Source organism: Chelmon rostratus, chromosome 4, assembly GCF_017976325.1.
Source record: "Chelmon rostratus isolate fCheRos1 chromosome 4, fCheRos1.pri, whole genome shotgun sequence".
Lineage (NCBI taxonomy): Eukaryota > Metazoa > Chordata > Actinopteri > Chaetodontiformes > Chaetodontidae > Chelmon > Chelmon rostratus.
In genome coordinates, this window is record NC_055661.1 from 30,736,809 (window position 1) to 30,763,667 (window position 26,859).

At 44.7% G+C, this 26,859-nt stretch overlaps 2 protein-coding genes across 3 annotated transcripts; both read left to right on the forward strand.

Annotated features, from left to right (window-relative positions):
- The first annotated feature begins 1,782 nt into the window (after positions 1-1,782).
- LOC121605260 (ELAV-like protein 1) lies at positions 1,783-7,162 on the forward strand. Of its 2 annotated transcripts, XM_041935113.1 has the most exons (8): positions 1,783-1,945; positions 2,620-2,682; positions 2,812-2,883; positions 3,015-3,183; positions 4,740-4,843; positions 5,374-5,527; positions 5,621-5,846; positions 6,013-7,162. In XM_041935113.1, exons 2-8 carry the CDS (start codon positions 2,647-2,649, stop codon positions 6,329-6,331), a joined length of 1,080 nt encoding a protein of 359 aa, XP_041791047.1. In that variant the 5' UTR covers positions 1,783-1,945; positions 2,620-2,646; the 3' UTR covers positions 6,332-7,162. The 2 variants fall into 2 exon arrangements, with proteins under 2 accessions (XP_041791047.1, XP_041791048.1); XM_041935114.1 differs by lacking the exons at positions 1,783-1,945; positions 2,620-2,682; positions 2,812-2,883; positions 4,740-4,843 and having other exon boundaries at positions 3,046-3,183.
- A 15,969-nt stretch (positions 7,163-23,131) lies between these two features.
- On the forward strand, positions 23,132-26,462 carry LOC121606032 (coxsackievirus and adenovirus receptor homolog). The gene is made up of 6 exons (XM_041936191.1): positions 23,132-24,003; positions 24,216-24,318; positions 24,529-24,579; positions 24,662-24,812; positions 25,959-26,097; positions 26,198-26,462. The coding sequence occupies exons 1-6, from the start codon at positions 23,132-23,134 to the stop codon at positions 26,460-26,462; spliced, it is 1,581 nt and encodes a 526-aa protein (XP_041792125.1).
- The last annotated feature ends 397 nt before the right edge of the window (positions 26,463-26,859 follow it).

Here is a 26,859-nt window from a genome sequence, read left to right on the forward strand (position 1 = left end):
CCCCAGCCGCGAGCATCTACCACTCTGCAGCTGAAAAACCGGTTCCCAGCCCCGAGGCTCCAGGGATGACCACCTGCTGAGTGACTGGGTCGCTAGGGGCTAAGGCTGCCCCTGAGCCGATCGCCATAAACATTTCATTTTAACCTCCTGATTCTCGCTGAGAAGGACATTTTTATCTCTGGTCCTCTCCCCAACTGTGGTGCTGGACGCCTGAGTAGGCAGATGAACAACTGGTTTCAGTCACAGTGCTGCCGCGATTTGTTCTGGCAACACTCCTCCGCTTTTAAAGGCAATGGACTCCATTGAAACTTATTTTATTACATATTCTCCAGACATCTGGTCTGTAACATGTCTATCAGCCAGGTCCTGCTGAGCAGTGGTGTGATGATGATGTAGAAAGGACTCCGCTGATACAAGCCTGAAGAGACCTTTAATAACAAGCAGTATCAGATCAGATGCCGGCCATCTGAGAGAGTTTCAGGGTCAGATCAGAAAAACTCTGCCGTTATCATACAGACAATACAATATATAGCATAATGGTCTGTCCTACTCCACCCATATCTTACCTAACTCACAAATAAGGCCATGTTCTGTACATTGTCTTACTGAGGAATTCATTCCTCCACTCTCACCCATATACGTCCACCTCTGTTGGGGATTCACCTCTAAACAGTCCCCTTTGTATACATTTCCACATCAGGACCCCCTCTTGCTGGCCTGTCCTGTGTCATCTCACATACCACAACTGAGAGTGGCTTGCAGTTTAAACATCAGTTTACCTCTTATCATGCTTAATCTAACACATGTTTGATATTTGATTCGTCTGATCAGATACCTCAGTACCTGGAAAGACTCATCTTGTCCTCCCTTAAACCATTCACAGACCAAGCACTAGCACTTAGTGCAAAAGTCCACAGAGCAGTGTATAGGCAAATTGCTTTAGCACTTAGTGCAACCTTTTGCACTAAGACAGGTGCAGTTTGAGAGCTACCTGTCTCCCCCCCTCACCACCAGTGTGGGTAACTCTGACCCCCAGGCTGTGTTTATAACATTGAACACACCACAACATGAGTGATGATAAGTAAATTCAAATAATACAGAACACTATTGTTATGAAAACATTATATAATGAAAAGATAAATCCCCTCTGATGCATAAGTGGATGTTTGTAAACAATAATATATCATAATATATATAAAGATAAGATAAAACTTTATCTTTATAAAATTAGATTAGATTAGATTAGATCTCACAATGGAGAAATTCACTCATACAGAAGCTCCGCAGAACACAAAAGGACAATAAATCTGCAATTTTCCAGCTTGGGATAAATAAAGTATATCTATCTATCTATCTATCTATCTATCTATAAGGGTGCTAATAGGAACAATAGGAAGAGCAATAGGAAGAACAATAAACAATAAAATATACCAACAGAGCATCTGAAATATACTAGAAAGTATATACTGAGTGCAAAATGACTGACCATTTAGTTAAGCGTGTGTGTACCTAAATGTTAAGTACACAGAAGGTGGAGGTGGAGGTGGAGGTGAAGGTGGACAAAGTGCCGAGTTTCTGTTTTTATAGCGAGAAAGGCCGTTTTTTATTAAGCATATCTTCACTTTCATCACTCATTTTAGTTCATATGGAGAGGCTGTGTTTCATTTTGAGGCCAGCAGGTAGCGGTAATCAGTTGATTATACAACTGTAAAGAAGAAGAAGAAGAAGAAGAAGAAGAAACCAGCAGCCGCAGTATCGCGATACTTCACTACTACACTCGGTGTGAACGTTCTTCCTTTGTGTGTAGCGCAGATCCACAAACAGCTAGAAGGTAATCTGTTATGTTTAAAGCCTGTTTGTTGGCTTAGCACCAGCACGACGTCCGTCCGCAGGTCAATACCGGAGAGTGTCTAGACGGTTAGTCACCTATTCATCACAGTTACAGGTAAGAAAATGACGTCTGTTAGCCACGTTAGCTCCTGCCGCTAGCCGCTTAGCCTCTTTGTGCGGCCACGGTGCTAACATGTGGCCGACATTAACGTTAACTGTTAGTTTGTTGATTTTTTAGCTCCGTATCTTTACATTTTTCATAATTCCAGACGCAGTTACCACAAACTAGTACTCAACGGTTCACCTAAGTCCTAAGGTTTGTCAGCGGAATGTCCGCAGGATCCGACTTTGTTCCGGATCAGACCCGGTTTCAGTAGCCGCGGGAAACGATTCCTAACGTCTCAGCAGAAACGTATGATTCAGTCAGTAGCTGTTAGTAACATGTTTTTGTCTGAGAATCATAAGCGTTGGCCGCTGATTCAGACTCAGCACGGCGTATTGATTAGTCTATAGCACAGCCGACAGTAACACATTAAAACCGCCTAAGTGAGGTCACTCAGTGTAGGTGTTCACAGCGCCTGCTGAGACCTGATCAGAGACCAGCCATATCCCCTACAGACTGGTCTAATGAACTGATCAGATTCTGATCACATGGTGCTCTGCTGCATTAACACGTTTAATTAATCGAGATCATATGTTAATGCCAGGTGGAGGTGGGTTAGTCCCACTGATTGCTGTTGATCACTGATCAGTAATGAACAGTTAGCATCATAACATTTTTTTTCCCAGGCGCAGTGAACCATCTGGGTCTTCTCCATGGCACTAAGACGAGGACACATCAGGTACTTGAAGGTGAGTTGATTAACAACTTCCCAATTACATCAATACCTCATCAGACACAAATGTAGTCATGGCTCCAGACAGTGGTGGAGCGTTCTGTAGTGTTCAATATTGTGTGTAACATGACTGTGTGTGTCTCAGGTGTGTGAGGTTCAGACATCTCAGAGTGATATCAGAGATGGTCAACATACCTCCAAAGGAGCCGCCGGAAAGGTGACTGCAGTCCTCTGATTGAGTCAATCGATATATACCCATTATATGCAACTGACTGTTGCATTGTGGGAGCTACACGTGTGTTGGTGATGTAATTAAGGGTAGGTGTGTGTATGTGTGTGTGAACTCAGGAGCTCTATGATAATGGATACAGCGAGCAGATGATGGAGGACGATGATGCCAGAACCAACCTGATTGTCAACTACCTGCCGCAGAGCATGAGCCAGGACGAACTGCGGAGTCTGTTCAGCAGTGTGGGCGACGTTGAGTCCGCCAAACTCATCAGGGACAAAGTTGCAGGTAATTCCCTCTGCAATAATTCTGCAGTAGTTCTGATGACACTGCCAAGTACTTGTACTACAACACCAAACCTCCACTGCAGCAGAACGTGAACACTCCAAGCTACGACTCCTTCAAATGTATGTTCAAAAGTACTACTGCAGTACGACTGAGCAGGCACAACAGTATTGTAATATTACTTTGTCTGCGTGGTGCTGAAGCTGCTAAGGCTAGTTCAAAGAAGTAGCACAGTACTACTGAGATAATATACGTATGACTAGGACTACTGTAAAGCTTGGGATCTGATACACTGTACTACAGTACTAATACTGTGAAATAAGTGAAAAGTACTTAGTAAATAAGTGTACTTCATAGTACTATGTTGTAGTCCTAGCTGCAGTAGTTGTAGTAGTTGTGATAGTAGCAGTAGTAGTTTTATTATTGCAGTAGTACTATCTGCAGTATTTCCTTTGTACTCTGTCCAGCAGCTGTTAATATTTCAGGTTTTTTAAAAAATGTTTTCAGATGTTTTTTTTTCACTGCAAATCAGATTTTTTAAATTTAGTTTTTGTTTTTGATGCATTTTTTTTAAGGACAAATGTGTGTTTTTTGTCTGAACTGAATTTTTTTTCTGCACTGTTGTAACATTTTTTTATTTTTCACACCAGGTTTAATGACACAGTCTGTTTATAAGGTATCTGATGGTAATTGATTAAATAAGGGTTTGGCAATATGGATCAATATTTAGGCACAGTTCATTTTATTTTTATATTTGTGGCATCGTTACAGATCATCATACGGTCAAAATGTTTCTATTGTAAAAATGCTTTAAATCAAACAGATCAATTATGAGTTAAATATCATACAAATGTGTCCTGCTCACCTGCTGATGATGGTTTGATAAACTAGTAAATATTAAGATATTATATAATACTGTTCTGAAAGGTTTTAAAGGCAGGGACACTGCAAAGCAGACAAACTAAATATCGCCCAACCCGACAAACATATTATTTTTGTATTTTAACAAGAATGTAAACCTGTTTTTAAAAGCTGTTTTCACCTGTTTTATTTTATTTTTCAGGCCTTGAAATTGTCTGTAAAGTTTTATTAATGAGTGTATGAACATCCTGAACCTTTTGTTCTGAACACGTCACGAACACTGTTGACTCAACTGATATTACACATTCAGTTTCTGCACTCAAATTTTCCTCAGAGTGACCACTCCTGCCAACATTTATTCACTTTAGTGTGTGTGTGTGTGTGTGCGTGCGTGCGTGCGTGCGTGCGTGCGTGCGTGCGTGCGTCTGTCTGTCTGTCTGTGATTCGTCACTTTGAACGTCAAAATATTGGCGATTGATGGGAGGTCTCATTCTGACGAAATATTCAGTGTTTAAAGACACGGAGTCACTTTGAGTTTTCTGGATTTGTTCAGAAGTATTTAATGTACACACTGTATGAAAGTTTTCTGCCGTCCATTTATCATCTGTACTCAGTTTGTGAATATCCAGAATGTGTGGAGGCTGTAACACAGACAGTTTTGTTATTTTATTTTGTTGTTTTCCTTTGTGTTTCTCTAGGCCACAGTTTAGGTTACGGCTTTGTTAACTTTGTTAACCCTAGTGATGCAGAGAGGGCTATCAGTACCCTCAATGGCCTGAGGCTACAGTCTAAAACTATCAAGGTAATGTGCAAAAGGTGCTCTTTGATTTTCCTGTCTCAACTGATAGATGTGTTATGTTCCCTGGACAGTAGAGGGCGCTATCTCCTGCAAACTGTCTGATGGATGAAGGTATTTTTAAACCTCTGCTGTCATGTTGTTTCTGTTTTTCTGAATTGGTTAATTATTTTCGGCCTGTTTTTAATACCGACACATGTTGACACCGAATCTGTGATTTTTCTTCAGTTCAGTGTGACACTGTGCCGAACTTTTATTTTCATAAATTTATTTTATTTTGACAGCGTGCCTAATGATCTAAGCCTGTTTGGATGTTTTTATTTTGTCTTTATGTTTAATTTGGGACAATTCTGGATAATGGGTTGTTTGTTGTATTTTTTTCCACATTGATTATTTAGAGATTTAAAATATTCCTGGATTTTATTTTAAGACTGGATGTAACTGTACATTTTATTTTGTTCAGTGTTTATTGTTTTTGTTTTGAATTCTTGTTTTGATGATGACAGCCTGAGACACTTCCTGTTTCCTCCACATAGGTTTCATTCGCCCGGCCGAGTTCGGACATGATCAAAGATGCAAATCTGTATATCAGTGGTTTACCGAGGACGCTCAGTCAGCAGGACCTGGAGGACATGTTCGCTCGCTACGGACACATCATCAACTCCCGAGTGCTGGTGGACCAGGCCTCTGGTAACGCATTCATTCAGTAATCATACCGCTGTGCGTCCACTTACAGCCCTTCAGTCCTGACCTGCCTCACCATTCATCTGTTTGGCTCTCTAGGTCTGTCACGAGGTGTGGCCTTCATCCGGTTTGATAAGAGGGCTGAGGCCGAAGATGCCGTCAAACACCTGAACGGGCACACTCCCCCGGGCAGTTCTGAGCCAATCACAGTAAAATTTGCCGCCAATCCGAATCAGGCCAGGAACTCACAGATGATGTCACAGATGTACCACGGCCAGTCACGGCGTTTTGGAGGACCGGTCCATCATCAGGCCCAGAGGTTTAGGTAAGGTGACCTGTCAGTGTTGTCCCATGTCTGACATGTGACAGATGAGTGTTTCCTGTAACCATGACCAAAGTATTTAACATGGTCACAGTAATCAGATTACTGTAATTTATCAGAATACTGAGATGCTGCTTATGAGTTTTCGTCGTACTTTGTTTCGTTCTAGGTTTTCTCCAATGAGTGTTGACCACATGGCCGGCGGTGGCGGAGTCTCGGGGAACTCGTCCACCGGTTGGTGCATCTTCATATATAATCTGGGTCAGGATGCAGATGAGGCCATCCTGTGGCAGATGTTCGGGCCGTTCGGCGCCGTCGTCAATGTAAAAGTGATCCGAGATTTTAACACCAACAAGTGCAAAGGCTTCGGCTTCGTCACCATGACAAACTACGAGGAGGCCGCCATGGCGATCCACAGCCTGAACGGGTACCGACTTGGAGACAAAGTCCTGCAAGTGTCCTTCAAGACCAGCAAGGGACACAAATAGGGAGCGATGGGAGAAGAGGAGGCGGCGTTCTGACTGTCTGTTGAGAAGAAACAAACAAGTCAGAAGTTGTTTTTTTTTTGTTTTTCTGCAGCTGTCAGTTGTTGGAGAGTTCGTCAGTAGGTTTATTTTCTCCTCCCAGCATGCCGGGTTCATTCAGGCTGTATCATATCATTTGTTGCAGTAAAAACTTTTTGGTAGGTTGTTTTGATCTGTGTCAGCAGCAGAACTTGGTTTCACATGTTTGAAGTTTCTCTGCTTTAAAAACCAGGTGTGACTCTGTAATATAAATAGAAATAGCTGCATTTGTTTCAGAGGAAACTACAAACTCACAAAGTTAACAAAGGAAACTAAATCTGCTCTTTGAATTCCTCATTCCTTTTTTTTTTTTAACAAATTGAAGCAGTTGGTCAGTTTTTCTTTTTTCTGTGTTGAAATAATTGATCCTTCATACATCAGATGGTAGCCATTAAAGTATATTATTAACTGTTTCTCAGATTTAAATGCTGAAAAACATCATGTAGAAGAAGCGTGTCTGGACTGTTGAGATGAGGTGACGTGATTGATGGCTCTCTCAGCCAGTAAGCACACAAGAGGCGGGGCTCCATGGCACATGCAGTTTGTAAAGTTTCTGCATGAACAAAATTGTATTTCATATTTTTACGACTGGCTTCCAACGAAACACCACCTGACGTACAGAAACTACGAGCTTTTTTATATACTGATCCGTTTTTCTCTTATTTTCATTCGTATTCTGTTTCTGAATTGCAGCTAATTGTGATGTTGGACTGTTCACAATAATAAAAAACAAGTAATAAAATTGTTTATGGAACACATTTGTTTGATGGATTTTTACTTTCGCCTCATACCTTTGACAAGTTCACTGCAAAATATTTACAAATATGCCGCTCTGGATGTGGAACAAAGAAATGTCACATTTTGTGTCATTTTGGAGGCACTACTAGTGTTTACAAGATTCAAGAGTCTTTATTGTCATTCAGCATGTCAATGAAATTTTCATTGCAACCCCCATGTTAGGAACAGATAGAAAGATAAGACTAGAAAGAATAAAATTAAGATAACTACAATAAAATTAAATAAACATGCAGTAAAAATATTTGTAAAAGCAATTAAAAATATAACAGAATGAAAATATACTAAGGCAATAAAATATACTAAACAATAAAATATGGAAGTGAAATGTGCCAACAGAATAAAATATACGCAGTGGAATGTACGTCAACGTGTTGTAATACTAATCACCGTCTTGTTTAACCCCTCCTGGTGATGACAAACTCCCAGAAACCACCACTGGGAAGCTCCAGTTAGGGTTAGGTCTTGGAGGTATTGGATTTTAATTTTTTCCAGGTTTCTGGATTTCAGTGCACTGGCACAGGGGTCATCGCCACACTTCTGCTGCTTCTCCTCGGTGGTCTGTTTGGCTGCTGTCCCTGGTGGATTGGATCTACAATAATCTATGAATGGGTGTGGGTAAAACGGGATCTTCTGGGAGTGTTACAATTGTAACTAAGTGTAACAGTAAGTGTTCATTTGTGGATTTAAAACGGAAATGTCCCAGTTTATGGTGCAGGAAGGACGGCACGGCCACACAGGATTTGCTCTCATACTGCCTTTATTCTGGAGCTGGTAAAGAAAATGAACAGCACATAGTGGTCATCAACAGCGCAGCTGCAAACTTTTTAGGGCTCCAGCCTGGATATATTTCCTTTATTAAAAGACTAATATAAACACATATGTACACTACAGTCTTTCTCTATACACTTATACACAAACCGAACATATGATCGTATAGTGGTAATATTATATATGATCTTATACAGAGCGCCCGAGAGCTATTTTCTTTTATATTCTAAATAAGCATTTTGTGTTCCTTATAATGCAACAAAAGCCTTAATTTCACCACCCTACATTCACCACGAATGATACTCATGAATAAAGTTACAATATGGACACAGAAGTGCTTCTAACTTTCAGACTACATGTTAGTTTTTCTGACAGTCATGGTGTATGTCACAGACAGCTTCAAAAACCTTTAATCCACCAGGTGGCTCCAAAACTATATAAAGGGCAAGCAAACATGTAGAAACTCATGATGAAGGTTATTTTCAATCAATCAATCAATCAAACTTTATTTATATAGCACTTTTTATCCATTTAAAATGCAACACAAAGTGCTTCACAAAATAAAAGAATACAACAACAGAGAGAATAAAAGCATAGTATGACAGACAATATCCCACTTCCAGATAGACACACATGCACACACACACACACACACACACAGTGCAGAGACATGGCAGGGCACTGAGGAACCATGTGAGGAAACACCTGTGGGAGCCATCCACACTGAGAAGCGCCACAGGCGCCTGCCGCAGGACCAGCAGCGAGTGGCATACACTGCATGGCACCGCGTGCGGCTGACAACAGGACGCTTCAGGTGTTGTAAAAAAGAAACCTGAATTTAAACCAGGTGTGGAGAGCATGACATGTTGTGTCTGAGCATCAAAAGGATCCCCTGCCAAGTGGCCAGACTGTTGTCGTCTCGTAGAGTCCAACTTTGTCAGACTCTGTAACATTAAGAGCCCTAAAAAACATGCAGTTAACCTCTGACAAGATGGACTCTTCTCAGATTCTACAGCAAGATCAGGCAGCTGGTCCTGGGTAATGGTACGGTCATGCACAACACTACTCTGCAGTTGTTTGATGTGAATCAGACGGTGGCACAACAAGCGACTGACGGGGTAGAAATGTAGTATTCTGCTGCAAGGAGTCAACCTGCCTGCTGCCTCTATTCCTGCTGCTCCTGTCCCTCTCCCACCTGTACAGCCATGCCCCACAGCCTGCTTCTTCTGTCAGTCCATTGCTGTAATAATTTAATTATCATCCCATGTAACAGGTCTGGTATTTCAGGAAAGTCAGCATTACAGAAATAACATACTGTATATACTGACAAATATTGTGTGTTCCTGGCAAAGTGTGTCGATATTGTGTTTTAGTGTATATATATATATATATATGTAACGGAGTAGATCAATAGTTTTAAATTATGGCAAAATAAGGTGCAACACCGCCATCTATTGGCGCAGTAGTCAGCTTGGGTACTGCACAGAGAAAACAGGACTTCACTGTGGTAAGACGTCCTGTTGCATGGTCCGGGATAATTAATTATTTTACTTAACGTTCCAGATGTTTAAACTTTATAATTAGTATGTCAAGTACTCACTGTGACCTGCGTTAACTGTTTTGAGCACTTACTGTGAGATATAAGACGGTAAAGTTACGTTTAGAGATTTGTTAATGATGCTAACTAGCTTAAATGTTCTCCCTCGTGTCCGTTGTAGTTCAGATTGTCCTGAGACTGTGATGCCGACTTTCCCATGCTACTGCGGTGCTGTATGCTGTGTTGCAGGTAATATTTGTGTATCTCTAATATAATTTCTCATGATGTTTCATTTTGTACATTAGTCTGTGTGAGCACCCTTTTTATTTGTTCAGATAAAACGCTCACATTTGTTCATCCAGATGTTGAATGTGTTCTTAAAAACAGGACTTCACTGTGTTCAGATTGTCCTGAGACTGTGATGCCGACTTTCCCATGCTACTGCGGTGCTGTATGCTGTGTTGCAGGAGCAGTAATAAAAAACCCCATAATCCACCTGGTCATTGTCTGTGGTCTGTGGAAGCAATAGGAGTGTGGAGCTGCATTTCACAGATAGCTGTGACCCGTCACACACACACATATATATATATATATATATATATATATATATATATATATATATATATATATATATATATATATATTGTAGAGCAGTGTTTTCTAGTTTTAATTATTATATTTTGTATTCAGTTTATTAAATTTATTTTATATATTTCTTACATTAATTTCTTTGTGTGTAAGAAGTGTGTGTGTGTGTGTGTGTTATGGTTACAATTGTGTGCATGAGAGAGAATTAAGGTGTATATTTTCTAATAAAATTTATATTTCTACAGCAGTACTAATGAATAATTTCTACTAAACATATCTGTAAGAATAGGAGTCAGGTAAAGTTAAGCTTTTTGCAAACTCAAGCAGACAATGAAATAACAAGAAAGGAACCAAAAAGTATTGCAAACACGTTTCAGACAGCAGACGTGCATTCATTCTTTGCAGTCCAACACCTTAATTCATTCAACGCACTCACTCAAAACACCCGCACAGTCATTCACACGCACTCTTGCAGTCACCCATGCATTTCATACTTACCTCCGAAGATGTCAGACGAAGATCTATTCCTCACTGCACTCCACTCTGTGTCCGTCCATCTTGCCCTGACGGTCACAGCCTGAGACCCTCATACTCACCTGCTTTTCGTGAGGTATGGGCTGGAGGACTATGTTGGTCAGCGTGGTGCATTATTCACCACACTTGGGATCCATGAAGCGACCAACTTCCAGTCAAACCTGGATCACAGGGCAATGGACGTGCATGCAGAGTTGCTGGACATGCTGAGAGTCTACAGCAAGCTAACTTTTTTGCAACTCTACATGGACTCTCCGCACGCCCACCTCCACATGCCGTACAAACACCCAGTGACCGCGGTGATTGTTACGAGCGGCCTTTCACACCCCAACTTCGAACCAACGATGCTGCAGCGAGCTGCCAGCTACGTTCGGCACATGAACGACATGGCAGAATGTATGTCTGGGCTCAGCTGCAGCATTGAACAGGTGGTTCGGTTTGATGACAGTGTCATCGTCAGCATCGATCCCGAGGAACATTTCGACGTGGAGAAAATCCACTACTTTTTCCAGCAGCACCCCAAATTTCTCCCCTTTCACGACAGTGGTGGCAGGGGGGGCGCTGTCCGTCCTGAAAGAGGTGATGATGCACATAGCGTGCACCCTGCACACCCTCCTGGAGGAGAATATTGGCGTCACACACTATGACCCTGTCTGGAAGGCCTTCCAGCTGAATTGTGCGCTGAGGAGGTCATCCACGGACATTCCCTCTCAGTGCACGATTTTGAGCTGTCGGTCAGCCTAGGGACAAACACAGTCAGTTCCAAGAGCCTCAGCCAGCGGAGGGACATCATTGGGCTGTCCCCCCACAGCAGTGCCAGCGCTGGCGAGGCCCCTCCGCCCCTTGAGCATTTTACCAGGGACCACCTGCAGAAACTGCGTCTGCAGCGGGTCTTCCCATTATGCCAGACCCTCGACAGCTCCCCGGCTGTCATGGGCAGCGCCCTGATCTGTGTCCTCTTGGGCGATTTGTTCAAGAGGAACACAGACATCCCTTTTGCTGCCATGAAAAGCCGTGACCCGCCGGGGAAGCTCGTCGGGGCCTGGCAGTTAGAGACCCTTGCTCAGGATCTCTGAGAAGGAGTGCTTTCCTGTTCCCAACACGTTTGGGAGGTGTTACGCCCGGCCTAGGGGTACCTGAAAGTAACATGAAGGTGCCATCCTTCACTGGTCTCACACAGTCATACCAAGCGCGTTTTCATGGTATAATTAATAGTTTTATTTGTAACAATAGTTACTTTTTTTTCTGGGACACAGAGATGAACAAAACAAATCTGAAATAATGTGTAAATTAATTTAGGAGTGAGTCCTATGCCAAAAAAACAAACAAAACCATGCTATACTTTCAGGGAGTTTACCACTTTCCTGTGCAAATAAAAAGATCGAAATGAAACACAAATTCTAACCTCCCTTTCTAACAAAAACAGGAGAAAAATTGGTTGAACACAAAGTCGTGGCTCACTCCATTTGCCCAATACACTGTATAACTTAGACAAAGGAAAACGACGGTTCGATGCACGTTGACTCAGCAAAGAATGGCTCCGCCCATCTGACCCACTCTGGGTCCCCTGGGTGACGTCCTCCTCTGCTTTATGAAAGATGTTCCTCCCATGTCCGCCAATCCGCTTCGGGGTATGGCGCAGCATCGTTTGCATAACAACTAGGCACTTAAAAGGAAGCACACACAGAGCGAACAGGGAAAACACACAGCTACATAGAACTATTTACAACCACAGTTGTAACACCCCCTTTCTCAAGAATTAAATATTCCTCTGTGGTATTTAATTTAAAGAGGACCGAGATAATGCATCAGCAACACATTTTCCGTGCCCCTCTTATGCCTAATCTGCAAATTGAAATCTTGCAGAAGAAGAGACCAACGCATAAGCATTTGGTTGGAATTTCTCATCCGGACAGGAGAAACACCAGAGGATTATGATCTGTAAAAACCTGCATGGGCTGTGAGCTACACCTTCAAAGTTCTGCAGGGCGAGCAGCAAGGCTAGGGTTTCCTTTTCTATAGTGCTATAGTTTACCTGGTGTTTGTTGAAGTTTTTAGAAAAGAAACAGATGGGATGGTCAATTTTCTGCTCGTCTTCCTGCAGAAGAACAGCACCGGCACCCCACAAACTAGCATCCACTTCCAACTTGAAAGGGCGCGTAAAATCGGGCGCAGCAAGAATGGGAGAGCTACACAGTAGCGCCTTGGCTGACTGAAAAGCAGCTTGACAAGCGGGGGTCCACACAAAACTCCTCAACGGACTAACGAGGGCAGTGAGAGGAGCGACAACCTCAGGAAAGTTCTGACAGAAACCTCTATAATATCCACACATACCAAGGAAACGGCGTAACACACGTTTTGACTGAGGATCTGGGAACTCAACTACAGCCTGCACCTTAGCTGCCACCGGGCGGACTTGGCCTTGACCCACCTGTTTTCCCAGATAGGTCACAGTTCCCTTTCCAAATTCACATTTAGCAAGGTTGAGAATGAGAGACGCCGGGCTCTAAATGACTAAAGATAAGAGACAATGTTTTCAAATGATCGGACAATGTGGATGAATAGGCGACTATGTCATCCAGGTATGCCTCACAATTTGCCACTCCAGCCAGCACTTTATGCATAAGGCACTGGAAAGTAGCGGGAGCATTTCGAAGTAAATCGTCATTAATTAGATGAATGATGTCAGCTCTGGTAGACTCAGACAAATATGACAGAAACGACACTAAATCACTCAGCACCTCCGAATTTCGCAGACGAGCAACTGGCATTAAACCAATTTTTTCTTTTAAGCCATCGTCACAAACATTATAGGATGGAGGAGCTTCACACATGACCACCACAGAAACATCAGAAGGTGGCATAGGGGAATTATTTCTGGAGAAATAACGCTTCAGCATGTTGACATGACACACCCGAGTTTTTCTTTTACAGTCGGGAGTTATAATGACATAATCGGTGTCACTTACTTTACGTTCCACCACGTATGGACCAGCGAATCGACACTGCAGACTGGATCCGGGAAGCGGCAACAGCACCAAAACCTGATCGCCTGGTTGTAAAACCCTCAGCAAGGACTTTTTATCAAAACGATGCTTCATTTTGGATTGAGCCTGTGCCAGATTTTCCTGAGCTAGCTGACAAACATGCTGGAGACGCTCACAAAAAGTACTGACAAAATCCAAAACATTACACTCACTCTGAGGAGAATTTGACAGCCATCTTTCTTTAAGGAGACGCAGCGGGCCACGCACAGTGTGACCAAACACCAGATCACAGGGACTGAAACCTAAAGATTCCTGCGGAGTTTCACGTACAGCAAACATAAGCAAAGGCAGACCCTCATCCCAGTCTCTCTTAGTCTCCAAACAGAATTTACGTAACATGGATTTAAGTGTTTGATGGAACCTTTCTAACGCACCCTGAGACTCTGGATGGTAAGGACTTGATTTCTGATGTTTAATATTTAGTTCTTTCACCACTTGAGCAAATAGTTTAGACACAAAATTTGTGCCTTGATCAATTTGAATTTCTTTTGGCAACCCACATGTTGAAAAGAACTGGATCAGCGCTTTGACAACAGGTTTAGCTTTTAGCGTGCGTAAGGGTATGGCCTGTGGGTAACGAGTAGCAGCACACATGATGGTCAAAATATACTGATGCCCCGATTTAGTTTTTGGCAAGGGCATTCTCCATCCATCAAGTCCCGTGTCTGGAATCCCTCAATTACTATTTAAATTTAAATAAAAATAGTCTCCTTATTTTGTTATTTTTAAATTCGTTAAATTATTTTATTCATTAATGATTTGCATATTTATATATTAAGTGGTTTTATATATTATTTTGTTTTATTTTTAGTTAATAAATTTGTTTGTAAGTTTATTAATTTATTATAGAGAGGGAGGGAAAAGTAAGATCCCGGTCCGGGGCCACGAAGTGGTCCCGGCCGGGTTGTGCACGGTCCATTCCCCGTCCAGACCGACACCCTCAACGCTCATTGAGACCATTGGGATACATAGTGCTCAATCTATTTATCCATTGTCTCTCCGCACTTTTACGTTCTTTTGTGGACCAAAATGTGTTGTTTTGTAGGCCCATGATCTGAAGATTGGAGAGACCGTGTTTCAGGAAATGTTGGACTAAAAAGGTATGTATTTGTTTTTTATTTATAATATTATATTTATGTTGTGTTAGTCTAATTCGGATTGTGTTACCGGTTTCACCCACATACTTGGTACCACATATTTTGCAATTAATTAAATATATGCAATTTTTTGTGTTTAGACTGTATATAGGTTGAATTTTGTAAAGTTGTTTGGTGCTATTGTTTTTAACCCATGAACATGATTTGAACTCTGGACAAGTGGTTCTAGAGAGACTAGGATTCAGGATGGGTAATTTGCTTTTAACCAAATAATCCTTTAGAATCCTGTTTCTTCTGTAGGCTGAAATGATTGTGTGTTTTTGTAAATAGTGTGTGTCTTTCAAGAATGATTGAAAGTTTTCTTTGATGAATTGGTTTAATTGTACACTCATTGATGAATATGTTGAAATAAATGGAATGATTTTTTCTGGATCGTGGTCTTGAGTTTTTGTTTGTGTGTATGTTTTAAATGAATTTCGTAAAAATTGCCTTGAATATCCTCTCTGTCTAAGGGCCGTAAATAAAATCTGTACGGCCTGTATGAAATCTTCCTCCCTTGTACAGATTCTATTAAATCGTAGTAGTTGGGCCTTAATAATCCCTTTGTAGGTGTGTTTTGGGTGAAAACTTGTTTTAAATAAAAGTGAGTGTGTGTCAGTGTCCTTAAAATATACCTTAAAGTCTAATTTGCCCGTAGTTTCAAAATGTGGTCCTTTAAAGGTAATAGTGTCTAAAAAATTAACTTGTTTTTCATCAATGGTGTACTTGATTTTAATAGAACTATGGTGTGAGTTTAAATGATTTGTGAATTCAATGAAATCTTGTTTAGAATATACCCAAACACCCCAGATATCATCAAGAAATCTGAAGTAATATAATGGTTTTAGTGGTGCACTAGAGAGGGCCGATTCTTCCCAATTTGCCATATAAATATTTGCATATGAGGGTGCAAACTTTTTGCCCATTGCTGTGCCCTTGATTTGGAGAAAAAATTCAGAGTTGAACTCGAAATCATTTTTAGTAAGGTTGATCTCCAGTAATTCCAATATATATTTATCTGGTCTCTTAGCATTTGGATATTTCAATAGCCATTTTTTTACAGCTTCTAGACCTGCTTTGGTTTCAATATTAGTATAGAGACTGTCGATATCAATTGTAAACAAAAATGAATTGATTGGAATTGAAATGTTTTTAATTTTGGAAATGAAATCATAAGTATCTTTAAGATAGGGTGTTTGGTGGAAATAGGATTAAGAAAATGTTCTAAATATTCTGCTATGTTGTATGTCTCACTATCACAATCCGATACTATAGGTCGTCCCGGAGGAATTTCGTGGGGTTTGCTCCAGTCCTTTGGATCCTTGTGGATTTTTGGAAGTAAGTAAAATCGTCTCGATCTTGGGGAATCTTTTCCCCTCAGGTAAGTAAATTGTTTTCTGTTTATGTGTCCATCCTGAACCATCTTTTCCAGTATTTGTTCCACTTTTTAGCTGTGTCCAAGTATGTAGGTTTCTCTAATTTAATGTAATGAGTTGTATTGTTTGTCTGTTCCCTTCCCAAATGTATTGATCCCTGTCCATGATAACAATGGCACTTCCCTTATCTGCAGGTTTGATAACAATGTGTTTGTTTTTTTGTAACTGGCGTAGTGCCTTAACCTCCTTGGAACTGAGGTTAGGTTTCATCTTTTGGCCCCACTGAAGTTTTTTAGGGTTAGGAGATGAAGAGGAAAACTGCCCCCTCCGACTGAGGAAAGCAGGAGCTGCACGGTCCTTCCCCCACCTGGACTCATCCCGGAACCGGACCCGCCTGTCGTCGAAGTCCGGTCGTCGTCGGCGGCGATCACGCTGCACCAGGCCCAGCGCTGGTCCGGGCTTCCACATTCTTCCACATTCTCGCTCAACGGCGGTATTTAGACTTGGGGCAGCTTCCAGATTCTGGACGCTTCCGATTTGGAAGGGCAGACGTCGCCGGCGTCCAGAAGCCCAGGCCGGCAGCGCCGGTCCAGGCTTCCACATTCTTCCACATTCTCGCTTAACGGCAGTATTTAGACTTGGGGCAGCTTCCGGATTCTGGACCCTTTCAACTTGGAAGGGCAGAAGTTGGAAGCCTTCCACATTCTCGCTTAAAGGCGGTATTTAGGCTTGGGGAAGATTCTGGACGTTTCCAAATAGTTGAAAATGTGGAATTGCTCATAAGTTAAAATGTGGAATCTACCACATTCTCACGTTTTAACCTGTTGCTCCTCCCAGGCACACCTACCCTGTGGAAGATTGTGTGTCTACCGAAAGTACCGCAGAGTGGAGAGGAAGCTGGTGGCTGCACAGTCTCCTTTTGCGCTAAAAACACAGGTAAATGTTAGTTTATGTTGTGGAAAAAGCTGTTTGTGTCTGCTTTGATGTGTTATGTGCTGATTGGGGCAGGTTGTGTGTTGTTTCTGTGTGAAATTGAGCCGTTTTTTAAGCTTTCAAAAGATGTTTTGTGAGCCAATTAGCGTGCTAATGCTATTGCTAATGCTAGTGTAACTTATCAGAATGTGGAAGCACATGGTTTGCTTCCATGTTGTCAACAGTCTTGCTTCCGAATTCTTCAACATTGTTGTTTTTCAGGAACGAGGCTGCGTGTCAGCCTGAGAACATGGTGGTAAGTAGTGCCTCGCACCAGCTGTGTTTAATTGCCTGCCTGCCTGCCTGCCTGCCTGCTTTCCATGTGTCTGTTTTCCATCCATCACCTGCAGCCAAGCTTGCCGAAGCTGTGTGCGCTATGCTATCGCAGCTATTCGAGACTGAAGCAGCACCTGCAATGTGCACACACTGTACCGAACAGAGCAGAGCTGGCGCTGCTGGTCAAGTATGGCAATGCCAGGTAAGGAGATGCATTGTCATTGTCACCCCCTGTCACCCCCTGTGGTACACTGTCCGTTTGGACAGTGTACCACAGGGGGTTTAGGCTTGGGGCAGCTTCCGGAATTTGGACAGTTCCAGCTTCCAAATTCTGGAGAGTTCCATCTTCCACATTCTGGACAGTTTCAGCGTGGAAGTGCAAAATTTGGAAGCCTTCCGTATTTTCGCTTATTAGCATACAAAATTTGCCTCCTTCTCTTGCTTACCATAGAACTCCGAGGCCGTTGGACTGTCCAATCTGTTCCAAGGCACGCCTCGTGCGCCTGGACAAACACCTCCTGGACGGCCACCGAATCATGTCAGCTGCGGTAAGTTGAGCCGCCTCGAAACACTTATGTCAAAACACTGGTTTGTCGGCGGCGGCGTCATCTGACCGATTTCACCATTTTACTACGCAGGAACGAGAGCCAATAATGATAGAGGCGAGGAGGCTTGCCATCGTCCAAGAGTTTATCGACCTCCGGGAAACTGACCCCTACCCGCCCATGGTCTCCACTCTTGGGTCTCTCAGCGACCCAGGTAAGGCCCAGAAGAGGCAAAGGTTTAGGAAAGGAGTGTGTCAAAATCAGGCATGCGCTTTCTTCATTCTCCAGACAACGATGAAGCTATGAATCTGACCGTGGAATCCCCCGCGGCCAGCGTGAGCAACAGCGCCGAGCAAGACACCGGGGTGGTGTATCCCGACTCATCCGGACAGCCGGTCCAACCACCTCCCCCTCTCAAGAGTACATGGCGTGTCAGCCTGGAGAAAGAGAACGTGGAGGAGGAAGAAGAGGAGAATGTGATGTTGGTGGAGGAAGAAGAAGAAGAAGAAGAAGGCGAAGACATGGTAATAGTGGAGGAGGTTGAGATAGTGGAGGAAGAGGTGGTGGAGGAGGAGGAGAGGGCCACAGCAGCAGCGGAGGAGGAGGAGCAGGAGCATGGTCCAATGACTTCGGCTCAGCCGTCCAGCCTGTCCAGTTGTCAGCTTTACAGTTCCCAGACGAAGGAGAGGAATAACAGTAATCCGTCATCCTGCTGCAACTGTAAATGTCCGGAACTGCTGAAGCGTGTGGACGCGCTAGAAACCGCCTTGAAGAAGATGTCAAAGGAAGCTCCAGCAGCGGCGAGGAGTTCCATGTCATCAGCTAGGACATCCTCTGACATCCAGTCGACGACACTTGAGAAGCGCACGCAGCGGGAAAACCTTCAAAGGACCCCCAATTCTGCCTGCAAAGGAGAGCAAGTGGTGAAAGGCGGAATGAAGGGGACACTGTATGGTAAGTGTGCCTTTGATTGTTGATCTGTCAGACTTAGGTCAGCTTCCAGATTCCACCCTTCCACCTTCTCGCTTACCGTCGGATTAGGCTTGGGGCAACTTCCAGCTTTTGGACAGTACCGACGTGGAAGTGCAGAATCTGGAAGCCCTCCACATTCCCGCTTATTGCTACAAGAATTGGAAGAGCAAGATTTGAAAAAAACGTTCTCTGTCTGTCCTGTCCTGTGCCGTGCGCCCCATCCCTCACAGAAAAGGCCATTGCTGACCTGCGGGTGTTCAAATTGTCAGGCCGGAATGACCGGAAAGCAATCGACAATGCGAAGCAGGTCGCTACTCATTGCTTCCGGTTCTGTTATTACATGGTGGGTAGCATGCCTGAAAGCGCCACAAAGCAGGACTTGCGATTTCTTGCCCGGATGGACAAGCTCAGGAAGTAAGTGTGTGTGTCTGTGTGGTCAGCCAGTGCAAGGGCGAAAGCCCAGCTTCACTCCCTCCTTCCAGGGTGAGGGATCACTCCTCTTTTGGATGTTGTCATGTCATGATGTTGTATAAAGCTCTTTGAGACAAACTCTGTGAAAACAGGCTATACAAATAAAACTGCCTGTCGGTCGCACCTCTCTTGCGCTCTCATCCACAGATTCCCTAATTACCTGAAGAACAAGGGATACATGCCAACCACGATTCGAAACATGATGTTAAATGTCGTCAGTCTCTACAAACATGTCAGAAATGTTTTCTTGGAAGAGAGCAGACTGAAGGTGGAAGACATTGACCGTGTGCTGTATGAGCTGACCAGGCTCCAAGCTGAGAATAGGAGGGATGTTGTCATCCAGCAACAGCGGGTCAAGCGGCAAAAGACCAGTTAGTTCTTTTATCAAGTGTCAACATTCCTCATTCCCTTCTTGCGGGGGGCTAACGCTCCATCTCTCTCCTCTTCTCTTCTCCACAGACAACCAACTTGATTCAGAGCAGGAACTGAGCTTCCTTTCTGCCGCCAAGAGACAGATCCCTCTGCTGATGGGTAAGACGCCTGTCCCTCATGGGTTTGGGATCTCTCTGTTGTTCTCTGTTGTTTATGAAAATGGGCTACACAAAATAAAGTTGCCTTTCCTTGCCTTTTTAGATGCCATAGACAAAGGTGGACTCAAAAAGAACGAACACTCTGCTCTCACGGGTTACTTGATGGGTTACCTATGTATAATCAGTGGCCACCGGTCAGTGGTGCTGACAAGCCTGACAAAGGAGCATGTGGCCAATGCGGATCAGTGGAATAATGGCACGAGATTCCAGGTCTTGGTGAGTAGTCCCTCTTCCTTCGGTGTTCTCGCTTACGTAGCCATGGTGTTAGACTTGGGGAAACTTCCAGATTCTGGACAGTTCTGACTTCAGTTGGAAGGGGCTGAATCTGGAAGGCTTCCGCCTTCTCACTTACCGTCAGTGTTAGACTCGGGGCATCTTCCGTATTCTGGATGATTCCATCCTTCCACATTCTCGCTTGATAGCGGTATTTAGGCTTGGGGCAGCTTCCGGATTCTGGACACTTCCAACTTGGAAGGGCAGAAGTTGGAAGCCTTCCACATATTCACTTAACGGCGATGTTTAGGCTTGGGGCAGCTTCCGGATTCTGGACACTTCCAACTTGGAAGGGCAGAAGTTGGAAGCCTTCCACGTTCTCGCTTAATGGCGATATTTAGGCTTGGGGCAGCTTCTGGACTCTGGACACTTCCAGCTTGGAAGGGCAGAAGTTGGAAGCCTTCAATTCTTTCACTCACTAGTATACAAATTTGAAACGTGTCATTTGGAAGCATACCAAATTAAAACTCTTCCCTCTCTCTCTCACTGACACAGGTGGATGAGCACAAGTCTGTCAAGAGTTTTGGACAGGCGTCACTGGTGCTGAATTGCGTGGAATTCAGCTGGCTTCGCTGGTTCCACGATGGAAAATGCTGCCCCAGAGGAAAGGACAGTGCCAATATCTTTCACACATTCCGGGGGTGCAGGTTAACCAAACCAGCGCACTTCCTTCATCTTGCATGGACTGACGCCGGGCTCAAGGGCCCCGTCAGTTTTAACTTGATCCGCAGCAGCGTGGCCACTCAGGCTGAGCGGCACTTGTCGGAGACGGAGAGAAGGAAGGTAGCGCGGGCAATGTGTCATGACCCCGGCACTGCAGAAAGGTTTTATGTGGCGCTCCCTACCAGAGAGTCGGCTTATGAAAATCGCAGGCTACGGATGAAGGCCCTTATGTGTGAAAAACGTAAGGCCAAGGCAAAGCGCAAATCCAAAGTCTGCGATGAAGAAGAGGCGTCCTACTCCCTCTCCTCCGAGAGCAGCGAAGACGGCGACGAGCCTGTGTATGATGACGAGCCTGAATCCAGCTCACTCAGCTCATCCTCTTCCGAAGAGCTGTCGATCAGGCGCCAGCGTCGTTCCCTGCTCAAGAGGAAGCTCTACGGCCCTGTCCCCTCTACCTCTCCCAAGCAGAAGCCCGAGGCAACAGTAGCCGTGGCCAGACCCTCCCAAATCCAAGTGTTGCTCGAAAGGGTCGATGAGAACTGCCAACAACGCCTCAAAGAAGTCAGCATTGTCTTGAACATGTCAAGAGAAAGCAACGGGAGGCCACCTTCCTGTCAGCTCCAGGCCACCGATGGAGTCCTGACCACCCCGTCCAAGCTGAGGTCCCCTGAGGCTTCTCCCTCCTACCTAGAGGGAGAAGCGGAGGCCGCTGAGGCTGAGGTCGTAGAGGCCGTAGAGGCCCTAGAGGCCCTAGAGGCCGCTGCGGCTGAGGTCGTACAAGCCGCTGAGGCTGAGGTTGTACAGGCCGCTGAGGCTGAGGTCATAGAGGCCTCTGAGGCTGAGATAGCAGAGGCAGAGGCCACGGAGGCCAAAGCAGCCGAGGCCGAAGCAGCCAAGGCTGATGCTGCTGAGGCCGCAGAGGCTGAAGCTCCTGAGGCCACAGAGGCTGAAGACACTGAGGCCGAAGCCAAAGAGGCCGAAGAGGTCAAAGTTGTGGGTCGCGGCCGAGGCCGCCGAGGCCACCGAGGCCGCCGAGGCCGCTGAAGCCACCGAAGCCAAGGCTGCCATGGCCAATTTGTTCTATTGAATGTTAGGAGCACTGTTTGTTTTTTGAAATATAAGTTGCCAAATGTTCAGTGCTGTGAAGAATTATGTACAACAATATCAGTTTAAGTTAATGATTTTCAGTTTCCATTATGTCAGGGTTGGGAGAACGCCCGTACTGCTTTTCTGCAAATAAAGCATTTTTTTTTTTTCAACTGCACGTGAGTGTTGGTTCCAGTTATTAGACTTGGGGCATCTTCTAGGTTCTGGACACTTCCAACTTGGAAGGGCAGAAGTTGGAAGCCTTCCACTTTGTCGCTTAACGGCGGTATTTAGGCTTGGGGCAGCTTCCGGATTCTGGACAGTTCTGTAATGTAAACAATTCCACAATGTGGACAGTTCAGCTTCCACATTCTCGCCACTGGGGAGGCTTAACTTCCATATCCTGGAAGATTCCACCTTCCATATTGTGGATAGTTCTGAATTGCAGAATTTGGAAGCCTTCCACATTCTCGCTTATCATCAGGTTAGGGTTGGGGCAGCTTCCGGATTCTGGACCCTTTCAACTTGGAAGGGCAGAAGTTGGAAGCCTTCCACATTCTCGCTCAAAGGCGGTATTTAGGCTTGGGGCAGCTTCCGGATTGTGGACATTTCCGACTTGGAAAGGCAGAATCTGGAAAGCTTCCATATAGTTGAAAATGTGGAATCGCTCGTAGGTTATAATGTGGAATCTTCCACCTTCTCACCTTATTATCTGGAGTCAACTTTTTCACTTCCTGGGTCAACAGGAAGTTGGCCTAAGCAAAAAAAGATGAGCAGCAGAAACAGCAGCAGCAGCAGAAACATGGTCCCCTCAAAGGTGCATTCGGAGGTGCAGGTAAGCTACATCGGTCACCTTGACATCCGCAAGTCATGGTTTCCCTCTGGATGTCAAATTTGCGGCGTACTTATTTGTCCATTTCTTACTTTTGCCAGCGTTTGAAACAGCGCTAATTAGCGGGCTAATGCTAGCACAATTGATAGGAATTTGGAAGCAGACCGTGTCCTTCCAAGTTCACACCTATTACCATGTTTTTTGTTGTTTTTTTTTTTTTTAGGTATAAGAGGCAATTCTGTCTGTAAGACACATGCTACAATGGGAATGCAGTTCTTCCGACTTGTAATCGTAGCCCTAACGGCTCAAGGACTGGAAATCAACACCAGCAATAACAAGTTTGTGGAGAAGGCCGTGGGAGAGGACGTGAAGCTCGGCTGCTTCTTCACTACTGGCCCGAAGGATGAAGGAATGTTGGAGATCGAATGGAGGGTGAAGTCCATACGCCACCCAATGGAACGGGCAACGGTCCTCTGGTATACGGCTGAGCATATCTACGACAATCTTTATGAACATCTAAAGGGAAGAGTCTACTTTGACGCACAGGACCCTCAGCAAGGAGATGCCGCCATTCATCTTCTGCAGCTGACTCGCAAAGACACCGGCATCTACTATTGCCAGGTTAAGAAGCTTCCAGGCATCCAAAGCATCAAGACAGTCCTCAGAGTGCTGGAACGGCCATCAAAGCCCAAGTGTAATTACACTCAGGGGGGCGGAGAGTTTGGCAAAACCAAAGTGCTACATTGTGGATCTGAGGAAGGTGCACCACCTATCCGGTACCACTGGTCAAGATTGCCACCCTGGGAACTCCTATCCTCCTTGGCAGTGTTGGATCAAAGGGCAGGCACACTCACCATTCCAGATTTCAGCGAGAGCGATACAGGAAGTTACAAATGTGTTGCGATCAATCGTGTCGGTCAGGAGAAGTGCATCCTAAAAGTGAACATACCGCATCCTCCATCGGTGGGAATTATTGCAGGATCTGCGGCGGCCGCTGTGGTAACCATCGGGATCATCGCTTACCTCACATACTCTATCATACGGCGTCGTCAACCAAAGTTAGAAAATTCCAATGAGATCGTTGAGGATGCGAGTCCCCCAACACCCCGCGAGATAATGAAGACCAAGAGGAGGTAAGGATTAGGCTACTTCCAGAATATGGACAATTCCATATCCTGGACAATACCAAATTCTCGCTCACCGTAGGGTTAGATTTAGGGCAGCTTCCTGATTATGGACAGTCCCAATTTGGTAGTCCATGATTTGGAATGCTTCCAGATTGTCGCTTATTTCGAAGTAAGTTCAGAGGTCAAATCTTTTTATTTACAACTTCCTGTGTCGACAGGAAGTCGGACAAAGCACTTGTCACAATGAAGCGTGGTTGCAGCACAGACAAGACAGTCATCGCTGGTGGTGTCAAAGGTGCAGTCAGAGAGAAAAAGTTAATGGTAAGTGGACGTCGGCCACCCTGACAACTTCATAGTCACGTTTTCCTTCTGGAGACCAAAGATGTGGGGGGTGGTGTTTATTTGTGTTTTGCCAACATCTTTTCAGGCTAATACTAGGCTTATTAGCGAGCTAATACTAGCGCAACTGATGGGAAATTGGAAGCAGAACGCATGGTTCCAAATTCTAACCTATTACACTGTGCTTTTCAGCGTGGTGCATGGTGCAGGGTGCACGGCCTGAGTGCTCGTCCGTTCATGATGGTGAGTAGATGAAAGTTTCTTTTCAATTGCACACTAGCTTTCGAGCAGCTTGCTCATTTTTGTCAATTTGCATCCTCTCCAGTCAGACAACAATAAGTTGAACAACGGCCCCGTGTCTTGGAAAGAGCCCTGCCCGGGACTCGGAGGCAAACCTGCGAATCCTCCTGACTCCCCAGTGCCCGAGATGCCTGAGACTGGAGTGGAATCCCCGAGCTCCGGCAAGGTTGCTGATGGCAAGTTTGGGGCAGGCGCCCAGTACTCTGATGAGTTCTCTGACTATAAAACTACTTTGAGGAGCACTGGGCAGCCGGACCAAAAAAAAATGTAAACGTCACAATTGTGAGGGTAGGGAAGTTGAGACAAAAATTGTACAACTTCAGTTAAGTCTGTTCTTTGAGACAAAAATTGTACAACTTCAGTTCTTAGGTCTGTTCTTATTGTGAATGTTCAATTTCAATAAAGACACAATGTTTTGCCAACAGCATGTATGTGTTTGTCTCAGTGATTGCAGCATTTGCAGCTGCAATATTATGGACAGTTCTAGCTTCTACATTCTCGCCAGTGAAAGAGTTAGACTTAGAGCAGCTTCCGGATTCTGGACAGTTCTGACTTGGAAGTGCAGAATTTGGAAGCCTTCCACATTCTCGCTTATCATCAGGTTAGGGTTGGGGCAGCTTCCAGATTCTGGAAGATTCCACATTCCATATTATGGACATTTCCAACTTGGAAGTGCAGAATTTGGAAGCCTTCCACATTCTCGCCAGTGAGACAGGAAGACTTGGGGCAGCTTCCAGATTCTGGACATTTCCAACTTGGAAGTGCAGAATTTGGAACACTTACATATTCTCACCTGTCGAGTTGAAATGCAAAATCGCTTGTAGGTGAAAATGTGGAAGATTCCACATTTTCACTTATTAGCAGAGGTCAGCTTTTTCACTTCCTGTGTCAACAGGAAGCTGGGAAAAAAAAGCAGTGTAAACGGGCTGGGCAGCTGCACGCAAGGCACCGTCTTCCTCGTCGGCCGAGTTGAAATTGCAGTTGAAACAACGTGCAGGTGAGTGGGCATCGGCTGCAAGTCATGTTTTCCCTCCTGCGACCAAACACGTGGCGTGTTTATTTTGTGTGGCTTTGAATATTGCCGGTATTTGAAATGGTGCTAATTAGCAAGCTAATGCTAGCGAAACTGATAGGAATTTGGAAGCAGACCTTGTGCTTTCAAGTTCACACCTACTACCATTATTTTTCAGCTTGTGGCTGGTGCATCGCCTGTAATTGCTTTTCCACACGAGATGGTGAGTAGATGAGATTAACTCTTGGATTGCGGGATATCTCTTATGCAGTTTATTCATGTCCTTCAACTCTTTTCCACCCACACACAGCCAAAGTTGAGATCCAGAATTCTTTGCGAGATCCCAAAGCGAGAATTGGGGGTGCCGCGACGACGGCGGCCCAAGGGGCCCTCTGCCCAACCTGTGGCTCATGTGGACCCATGCCAAAGATGGGGAATCTCCGTCCGAGGTGCAGGGAATGAGTAAGACAGAGGCTTCCCTTTTATTTCGCCTTGCCCCACTGAGGTGGCCACCTAAGTTTGCTAACTCTTTTCCTTGTCTCTCTTCAGGGTCAACATCAGTGAGGTGCGGGGGGGCGGTTGGAATGTTGTCGTGCACAGCCCAGGCACCAGTCCCGACCCCAGAGTCAGGTCACAGCGTCAGCCTCCTGCTGAGGATTCCCCAGATGTCGGCAACAATCCGCCGAGCGTCAGGCAGCCTGAGCTTCCTTTGAACAGAGGTGCCAACGGGGACTTGGCAACCGATCCCCCAGTCGCACAGGGGTTCGACCCCCAAGTATCCAAATGGACCGTGGTGTGCACTCTTGCCATGTGATGGAATAAAGGTGACCACAAAATCCCAGATTCTCATTGATTCTGTCCTTCCGTGTTGTTGCTTACCGTCTGTTTAGTCTTGGGGCAGCTTCCAGATTCTGGACAATTCCATAATGTAAACAATTCCACAATATGGACAGTTCAGCTTCCACATTCTCACCAGGGGGAGGCTTAACTTCCATATCCTGGAAGATTCCACCTTCCATATTGTGGATAGTTCTGAATTGCAGAATTTGGAAGCCTTCCACATTCTCGCTTATCATCAGGTTAGGGTTGGGGCAGCTTCCAGATTCTGGAAGATTCCACATTCCATATTATGGACACTTCTGACTTGGAAGTGCAGAATTTGGAAGCCTTCCATATTCCTGCCTGTTGAGTTGAAATGAGGAATCGCTTGT

What these genes read in the sequence shown, in the direction of transcription:
- LOC121605260 (XM_041935113.1), top strand. Translation starts at nt 2,647, where the DNA reads ATGGCACTAAGACGAGGACACATCAGGTACTTGAAG. An exon ending in GACACATCAGGTACTTGAAG is followed by an intron (nt 2,683 to 2,811) that starts GTGAGTTGATTA and finishes TGTGTGTCTCAG; the next exon opens with GTGTGTGAGGTTCAGACATC. An exon ending in CATCAGGCCCAGAGGTTTAG is followed by an intron (nt 5,847 to 6,012) that starts GTAAGGTGACCT and finishes GTTTCGTTCTAG; the next exon opens with GTTTTCTCCAATGAGTGTTG.
- LOC121606032 (XM_041936191.1), top strand. Translation starts at nt 23,132, where the DNA reads ATGGGAATGCAGTTCTTCCGACTTGTAATCGTAGCCCTAACGGCTCAA. An exon ending in GTGCTCGTCCGTTCATGATG is followed by an intron (nt 24,580 to 24,661) that starts GTGAGTAGATGA and finishes CATCCTCTCCAG; the next exon opens with TCAGACAACAATAAGTTGAA. An exon ending in ATGGGGAATCTCCGTCCGAG is followed by an intron (nt 26,098 to 26,197) that starts GTGCAGGGAATG and finishes GTCTCTCTTCAG; the next exon opens with GGTCAACATCAGTGAGGTGC.